The sequence below is a fragment of the Colletotrichum abscissum genome (genome assembly GCF_030869225.1).
Source record: "Colletotrichum abscissum strain IMI 504890 chromosome Unknown Scaffold_23.1, whole genome shotgun sequence".
Lineage (NCBI taxonomy): Eukaryota > Fungi > Ascomycota > Sordariomycetes > Glomerellales > Glomerellaceae > Colletotrichum > Colletotrichum abscissum.
The window spans coordinates 469,887-478,881 of record NW_026850132.1 but is presented as its reverse complement, the minus strand read 5'-3'; the positions used below and the strand labels follow the sequence as shown (position 1 = coordinate 478,881).

The following is an 8,995-nucleotide window of genomic DNA, read 5'->3' as shown; positions in this document are numbered from 1 at the left end:
TAAGATGAAGCTAAGGAAGGTATCCGTGACACTTGCCTGCCTTCATCTTAGTTGTTCTATTCTAGCGAAATGTCACTTACATGAACGTCTATCCGTCCCTTCCTTTCCGTATGCGCGGTATTAGTGAGTTGCAAGTGGGAAGAAGGTAGGCAGGTAGGTAGGTACCTTTACTTGACCTTTCCTGACCAGGCTTGCAGACCCGCGACCATCCATCCGGCCAGTGACGGACATCTCCCCCACCGCGGTACCTTCCATCTTTCTAGGGCGATAGAACGTATACTAAGGCAGGTTGGTAATTACCTTGGGTAGATCCCATCACGGAGGAGAAATGTGAAGCAAGGAACCAGCGACCTGCAGGAGATGAAAACTAGCGAGACATGTCCGCAGCAACTGGAGCAACTGCAGCCCTGCGTTGGAAAAGAAAAGAAAGAAAAATTCAATGGCATTGGATCTAAAAACGCCGCAGCTGTCGTGTCCTGGTGTCCATCGCCGCTCCGTTGCATCGCATCAGTCAATGTGCCGTACTGCCCCGTCCACTCACTTTGGTTCCTCCCGTTCCCGGGTGCCCGCTCGCTCACTCTCACACGCATCACTCACTCACCACTTTACCGCACAGCACTCACTCACCACGCACCACACCTCTCACACTCACCCTCCGCCACTCATTCACTCTCTCCCTCACTACCCCCGAAACCCAGAAACCCAAAAACCAAAGGAGACCCGCCGCCGCCCGGACTCACTCCGTCATCTCATGCTTCTGCGACACGTGAACCACCACCTCGACCTGCAGTGAGCGCCACGACTGGACAACCACCATCTTTTTGCTCCCAACTTTGACTTGCCCGATAATTTGTGGTTTGCGAGCGGACCGCTGCGAGGACGACCGTGAGCAACAAGCTACCTTACGGGGCACAACGACTTTTTCCCAGCTTTGCATAGCGCTGCGCCCACCTCGACTTGTTGCGGCACCTCGACTTGAGATGCTTCGCTGATCTCTTTCAGATTGCCTCACAGACGTTCACCACACAGACCTTGGACCCAACCTCCGACGAAGACGTCCTGTTCCCACGGATACCGATCTTGATAAATCGCTCTAGATCGCCGCGCTTCCGAAAAAAAGGATGCTTCAATTGCTGCTCTAATCGCCAAAGGACTATATCTTTAACCACCAACATCTCTACGCCTGAATAGTACTATAGCCGATGCTGAGCACTTCAAGCTGTCTGCGACAGGCGCATTCCTCGTGACGCGCATGGTGCGCAGCCACGTAGACTGACGACTTCACTTGCGCCCATTCCCGCCCGGGCCTCAATCAACCTAACAAACATTGTTTGTTTATCACTTTACAATTACTTCCTCAAGCGCATGACACGGCCTCGAGGTCACCCACACATAATTCGTTAATGAGACATGGCAGACGTTAAAGAGGAGAGAGATCAAGAGGGCCGCAGCGAGAAGAAGAGCTTCTGGGGCAGCATCTTTCGCAACAGGAGCCTGGCAAAGAAAGGGAGACTGGTTCGACAACCCAAACACTTTGCGCCGTGACAAACACACGCGCTGCATTTCGTTACTTTTTGACTGACAAAAACTACAGGAGAATCCAGAATCGCGTAGGGCGAGCGATGGAGATGTAGTCCCGCGCAGACGCAAGTCATTACCAGACATGCCAAAGGCCTCGAGAACAGTCGAGTCTCCCAACGGCCACCCAAATCTTCACCCAGACCACCCTCGTTCGCGCAGACGACCTAGAAGGCCTGATCCCGCAAGAGCCAAAGGAAAAGGTCGCGCGCATCCCAATGGCATCATCCTCGAGCAGGGACCACTAACAGAATGGCCGCCCTCCGGCATGTCAAGTCAAGAGGAGCTCACCCTTGGCCATGCCATGGAACTCGTCTCCCGCGGCGCCCCGGCCCACAAAGGCCACAAGCGTCCTGTACCCCATGCATCCGATCATTATTACGCCCTCTACACCACGTCCGCCGGCAACGATGCCGAAGAAACGGATGTCGTCAATTTGCACGACCACATGACCCAACTGATGACCCTTCGTATGCAGGGTGGCGGTTCAGCGATATATCCGTGGGAATCCTTGGAACAGCCGAGCTTCGCCTACTTTTACGGTCAACAGCCCGGCACCATCACCTTGAACCAATGGGCTTGTCTGGCTAGCATCAAGCCTCCAACGATCGGTTTGAGAGACTCTGGCGCAACGGCACGAGAGGTCGGCTTGGATCGTATCTTTGAGCGTCTGAAGGAGCTGGAGGCGGGGTTGGAAGACGATGACGAAGAGTGGATGTACAAAAGCTTATATCGCCGCTTCCTCCGCGACCCCGACAAGATGATGAGCCCGCACAAGGGACTCGACAAGCAGATTACGGATCTGATCATGGTCTTGTCACGTCCGGACTGGATCGACTTTACGAACCCCAAGAATCAAGTTGTCACTCGCTTCATTTTCGACCCAAGCCACGGAAGCCAACAGCAGTATATCAAGTTTTGCCACCAACTCGTTCTCAGCATGGAACTTGATCTACGGATCAATTCGAGATTGCATGGGGAATGGGCCAAGGAGAAGCTACTGCCTCAATTACCGCCCACCATCCAGTGGGATCTTGCGCTCGCCAGACGCTGGCGGGAACATGTAAGGGTTGAGGGTTATGGGAAGTCGGTTGAAGATAGTAAGCTGTCTACGTGTGCCTATCTCTCTTGGTCAGATCTAACTTGCGACAGTCAACCTACGCTTCAGACTGAAGAAGCGCCAGATCAAGATGCTACGGCGCTTTGCTCAGATGATGAAGTGGCCAAACCTGAGCCAGACCCTTGATAAAATGAAGCAGAGGGATATGGACGCAACATTGGACATTATCAGCTCCGACGCGTTGGCATTCTTTAGCGGTCTTGTACTGCCAGGCGTAAGTTCCGCTCACTGACAACGAAGAGGTTCCTCGCGCACGCGCTAACAAGCAAAGACAACGTTTCCATTCCTCATCATGAACACCCTCATCGACATTGACCCCGACAAGGCAACCGACTCCTTGGCCATGATGACGCACCTACATCCTCACTGTGGGTTTCAATATAGGAATAGTTACACCTACTGGACAGCTGCTTCGATTGTCGGAAAGGTCCTTGCCCCGACTTGTAGATCATTGGCAGGTTGGGTCGGGCCAGCCCGTCCGACCGCCGATCTTGGCCGATCGCAAATCGCCCGCGTGCGCTCTCGGCGTCCACGGCAGCGCATGACCCCCGAAGACGTACAGTCGATGAGCGAACGATCTGACCCTCTGGGTCCCCCGGCTGAGGTATTCCCGGTTAAGGAATACAAGCTCGTGGCTCCCGACGCAGACGACATTGTTGATACTGTCCGAATCGAGCTACTGAGCTTCAAGGCTGTCCCGGACCGTTTCCAGGAACCACCGCCAGCGCCGAAGGTTTTTGATGCGACGGTGCAATTCGCAGTGGATGGGGTGTCCTGGCCTATGCGCCTCACATACGATGTGTCCTTTATCTCAGCCTGGCCGTGCTCAGGGGGTCCTCATCCACTGTTCTTCGACTACGTCTTCCAAACCGTCAAGGCCGATGAGATCATGAACATCAAGGATTGGGGTGGTCTGTATGGTCAGTCTCCAAGTGCTCGTAGTTCGAGGACAAGCTCGACAGCAGGCCCCCACACAGCAAGCAGCCAGGATCAAGTCGACGAAGAGCAGGTGTTGGTAGTGGAGGCCTTTGGAGTCAGGGACAACGAGGTTTTGGCACGGGCCTGGTGTTCACACTGGGGACTGAGTGCTGTGATTGCCGATATTCGCAAGACATGGTTGGTTTCTGGAGACCCTTTAGTTTTATGGAATCATTGCTAACATTGCCCAGCATGGCTTGTGCTATCCGCGAGGCATACGCGGCAACGTTAACGGTGGTGGTTTTGGTGGACGACCAGGAATACAATACGGACGACTAATGGCATTGCATGGGGGCAGAGAGGTTTCTTTCCATAATGATGAGGTTGACAGGATACGATACGAGGATGAGGCTGCAGACGACGACGACAACACGATAGCCACATCGGCTCGTGCTTTTTCTTTATTAGGATTTTAGATACCACAGCGAGTCTTGTTTCTGCCAGGACGTTGTCCTGGATGAGGGTTGGGGATGGTCAAAATATCGAGAGAGGGGAATGAGACGGTGTTTTCTTGCAATAGAACCATTTCAGGGCTCTGTCGAGAGAAGGTTAGCAGCAGGACTGAGGAAATACCCAGGACAAGCTGCATTCTTGGGCGTTTCATGAATAGTTTCGCGGAGTCCCAAGACTTTTCTCCGCTCGAATAGACAAACCTACTGCTGGGTACTTCTCACCAACCCGGACTTAGTGATCGGTGTCTTCCCTCTTCAGCATGCCTCAAGATTCACCAAGCACAGCTTTCAACGCCGCCAAACTCTCCCTCCACACCTCAGCACCATCACCACCAGCCCAAGCCACCACCTTCTCCACGCCCTCAAGGTCCTCCCTCATCCTCACCTCGTTCGTAGTCCCATCCAGCACACTGACCCCCTCCAACCCAAGGACCAACCCATAAAACGCAACCTCGTCACTCACGCCCGCACCCTTTGCAACCTGCCTCACAAACGAACTCCTCACCAACCTCGGATTCGCCGTCAACGTCCAAAACGACTGAAAGTTAATTCCCCTCTCGCGGCAGAAGACGCGGACGGGGGTATTGTACCCCTCATCCGGGTTCAGGCGGTTCTGCACGACGACGGGCTTGACGCGGGCGTCCTCGTCGCAGAGGCGCTGGAGGTCCGGCAGGTCGACGTTGGAGATGCCGAGGGTGCGGATGCGGGAGGGGACGTATGTTTCCAGGGCGCGCCAGGCGAGGAGGGTGTCTTTGTAGGAGGGGTAGGGGGCGTGGAGGAGGACGCAGTCTAGGTAGAAGTCCTCGTCGCCTTCCGTCTTCTGCCCTTCTGGAGAGTCTGTAGGCGACGGCGCAAAGAGGTTGTTGTCGACGGCGAGGTTCTTTAGGGAGGAGGCGATGGACTTGTGGACTTGGTCTGGGATGGGTAGGTCTGATGGCGCGGGGGAGAATTTGGTCTGGATGTAGAGACCCGCGCGGGCGATGCCGTGAGTGGCCGGTGAGGGGCTCCGGGAGAGAAATTGGCGGAGGCCGACGCCGACGCCTTCTTCCGAGTAGTGGTGGGACGCGGCGGTGTCGAGGGCGCGGAAGCCTGCGGCGAGGGCGGAGGCGACGAGGGGCGCGGTTTGGGATTTCTTCCAGGCTGTGCCGTAGATTAGGCGGGGGATTGGGGCGATTGTTTGTGGCATTCTGATGAGATGTTGTTGGTGTACAGGTAGAATGTATGCGTGGGGGTCAAGTGGTACGCGGAGATGATAGGAAGTGTGATAAGTTCACCTTTGTTGAGGATGGTGAGGTGTTGAAGGAGAGGATGTTGGCGACGAGGGGTTGTCGCAGAATACATGCACATATACCTAGGTGAGGTTGATCAGGTACCTTCGTAGTCAACCAGGAAGGGCCCAGAGCGGCATGTATCGTACGTGAGACATAAACATCAATCGGCCTTCAGAGTGTTGGTCTAAGTCAATAACCACCGGCACCGAATAATCAAGATCAAGAACAAAAGGGCCAAAAAAACAAATTGAAGAAGGCGCTTGTGGGATTCGGACCCAACAAACTACAGCCCGGTAAATTTGACCTCAGGATTGGTTTACGAATAGCTTTGTCTTCTGGGCAAGTTCCCCTTTATTGCTGTTGAGAATTTCCGAAGTGAATTGGCATATAGACCATAGGAGGGGAGAACCTGAGGCTTCAGGATCTGAATATTTCTGTATATGCCGAATAGCTTCACATCAGCACCTCAGTGTACAACGTTTGGAAGGTAGGTTAGGTACCTAAGGTAAGGTACCTAATCGTCTATGACGTCTTATCGCTGATAAGCAAACGAGGACTCCGCCGCGGGGTAACAATACGAACCCCGCCATCCCGTCGCCCGCCAAAATCACCACTCACCACACGAAGAGTTTACCCCAGCTCCATCCATCTCCAAACTGGCCCAAAGAGGAAACTCTAGGAGTCGAAAAAGTTGGTGGGGCCGTGAGGTCGAATCGGCTCACCTCAGGTACGAAGTTTGCGTTACGATATCGGTCTCGACTGACCCTAGATAGCTCTTTTGCGAGTCCATGTGTCATCGCGGAGTATCGGCGAAAAGGACCCATTCTCACACCAAACCCCAAAGTCAATTTACCCGGGGAATGGGGGGCGAGAAACGGGGACGGGAGCACGGAAATCAAATCGCGTCTTTGGTGACTCGTCTTGTTTGGCGGCTTATGCTAATGTTTTCGCTACTGACCATCACCATTGGAACACCGGGATGTGTTTGTAAACTCGGCTGGTGATATTCATGATTGTCTAGCGAGCCAAGTACATTGGTTCTGGAGCTGGCTCGTCGGTGTCAAACTGCATGTTGCAGGAAATCAACCATTTGTGCAATCAGAAAACTTCATCAAACCATGGAATTCCATAGTCTAAGTGCTGGTGTGGTGTGGTGTTGCCCCTTTGGTCACGACTTGCATCGACGATTCGTCTGTTTGACAATGGGCCCCTGCCCTTCTTGCTATTCTCGTACCCCGCAGCAACTACCTCCGAGAATTTGGGGGTGGAGGGTCCGCTCCGCGTTGTAGGGATGGTCGCGCGGGATAGAAAAGGGAAAGGCAACCTCGCCGATTCGCACCTCGCTGACCCGTCTGCTCTTCCTCTTTCTTTTTCTCTCCAGTATCGATCGTCTCATATATATACACAGGCATTCGATTCCCTTGCTGAGATTCTGTCAATTCTTAGCAGCAGAACCTCAAGCCAAGAAACACACCCTTTGATCAATCACATCAACCTCCCAAAATGGCCCCTCACACTGTCAACTGGGGCATCATGGCCACAGGCTGGATCGCCGAGAGTATGCTTGCACCGATAGAACCGAGCACCTCCAACACCAAGCCGTAACTGACCAAATCGTCTTGATAGCCTTCTGCAAGGACCTCCTAACCAACCCGGCCTCGCGCGAGGTGACCGACGTCGCCCACCGCATCGCCGCCGTCTCCTCCTCCCGCGACGCCGAAAAGGCTCGCGCCTTTGTCAAGAAGATTGACGCCCCCGCCGACACAACAGTCTACGGCTCCTACGCCGAGCTCGTCCGCGACCCGGCCGTCGACATCATCTACGTTGCCACCCCGCACTCCCACCACTTCCAAAACGCCATGCTCGCCCTCGACGCCGGCAAGAACGTCCTCTGCGAAAAGGCCCTGACCGTCACCGCCGAGCAGACCCGCGTCCTCGTCGAGACGGCCCGTGCCAAGAAGCTCTTCTTCATGGAGGCCGTCTGGACTCGCTACTTCCCCCTCAGCATCAAGATCCGCGAGCTCATCTCCTCGGGCGCCATCGGAAAGGTCTACCGCGCCACCTCGGACCTGTCCTTCAACAGCAACGCCGAAGATGCCTCCGGCAAGCTGTCCTTCCCCGACGCCCACCGCATGGTCAACCCCGAGCTCGCTGGCGGTGCCTTGCTAGACCTGGGCATCTACTCCCTGACATGGATCTTCCAGACGCTGTACCACCTGCAGCCCGAGGCCGAGGCCGACAAGGAGAGCCCCGAAGTTCTGGCCTCGGTGCAAAAGTACCCCGTCACAGGTGCTGACGAGTCCACCACCATGATTCTCAACTTCCCCAAGCACCAGATGACCGGCATCGCCACCACCTCGCTACGCGTCGACACAGCACCCGACGGCCACAAGGGCGAGACGGCGCCCGCGATCCGCATCCAGGGCTCCAAGGGCGAGATTCAGGTTTCCCACCCGGCCTACAGGCCGACATCGTACAAGGTCGTCAAGAAGGGCGTCGAAGAGGTCGAGGTCGTCGACTGTCCCATCCCCAAGGATAAGGAGCGCGACTGGGGCCATGGCATGTTCTGGGAGGCTGATGAGTGCGCGCGATGCCTGCGCGATGGAAAGACGGAGAGCGCAACATTGCCATTGTCGGAGTCTCTCGTTATCATGGAGACGATGGACAGCGTCATCAAGCAAGGTGGTATCCAGTACCCTGAGCTCATCACCACCCACAAGTTTGATGCCCAGAGCCCATTGAACCTGGGTAATGCTTGAGATGAAGGTGCGTTGCTTGAGAATACGGTGTTGTATAAGTCCGGTTGTACGGAAAGATACCTTAATAAAGAAATCTTGAATTGAATGCGTGGCCCCGCTTTCGGGAGGCCCGGGACAACGGGACCGCCAACCCGGCCCGGGGCGCCGTAGTTGAAGTCTAATAAAAATAAGCCTTTTGCTGGCCCGCGATCGTCGTACGTCAGTGTCTCTCGATTTCTCTTGAAGCTACAGACGTGTGGCGCAAAACTAGTGACAGCAACGGCTCTACTTTCCACCCCACCACACACATTCCTTCTTTACCTCCCTGTTCAATCGTGAAGCAGGCACCAAAAAGTCAATGCCACGCGGGCGACGAACATGTCTCTAGCGGGCAAACATCATCATCAGGGACTCCACCTTGGATGGACGTGTCCATCAGACACAAGTGTGATCATCATCCCTCTTGTCACACACAATCTCCGATTCCCACACGTGGCCACGAGAGAAATTCTAGAGGCTGGAAATAATCGCCGCAAGGCACCAGCCACACATTGAGATACGCTCAAAGTAAAATGATAAAAAGAGATGCAACGAAGTAGTGCAAACTTGCTCAAACGGTCGCTAACAGAAAGGCAGGAGAACTAGGTATGTGCTACAGCAACGCCCCCCTCTCTTTTGCTCTTGACCCTTGAATGTGTCTTTCCCTGCCGGATCGGAGATTAAAATCCTCAAGGGACACAGGGGCCCCGAGCGGTACCACCTGAGTCTGACATCACCAACACTGACCTTGTGAAAAGGGGCCGATGGGCTAAGAAGCCTCCAACGCCGCACGGGAAGAGGTTCGCACGTAAGGCATTA

The 8,995-nt window shown here is 54.7% G+C and overlaps 3 protein-coding genes across 3 annotated transcripts; 2 read left to right on the top strand and 1 right to left on the bottom strand.

The window, feature by feature from the left end:
- Positions 1 to 1,410: 1,410 nt before the first annotated feature.
- On the top strand, positions 1,411 to 3,955 carry CABS01_09588 (uncharacterized protein; the record flags this gene model as incomplete). Its single annotated transcript, XM_060542945.1, has 5 exons — positions 1,411 to 1,515; positions 1,595 to 2,678; positions 2,731 to 2,912; positions 2,970 to 3,814; positions 3,868 to 3,955. The coding sequence occupies 5 exons, from the start codon at positions 1,411 to 1,413 to the stop codon at positions 3,953 to 3,955; spliced, it is 2,304 nt and encodes a 767-aa protein (XP_060400161.1).
- Positions 3,956 to 4,393: 438 nt separating this feature from the next.
- Positions 4,394 to 5,314, bottom strand: CABS01_09587 (aldo/keto reductase; the record flags this gene model as incomplete). Its single annotated transcript, XM_060542944.1, has 1 exon — positions 4,394 to 5,314. The coding sequence occupies one exon, from the start codon at positions 5,312 to 5,314 to the stop codon at positions 4,394 to 4,396; it is 921 nt and encodes a 306-aa protein (XP_060400160.1).
- A 1,588-nt stretch (positions 5,315 to 6,902) lies between these two features.
- CABS01_09586 (oxidoreductase) lies at positions 6,903 to 8,158 on the top strand (the record flags this gene model as incomplete). The annotated part of the gene is made up of 2 exons (XM_060542943.1): positions 6,903 to 6,957; positions 7,026 to 8,158. 2 exons carry the CDS (start codon positions 6,903 to 6,905, stop codon positions 8,156 to 8,158), a joined length of 1,188 nt encoding a protein of 395 aa, XP_060400159.1.
- Positions 8,159 to 8,995: the final 837 nt, after the last annotated feature.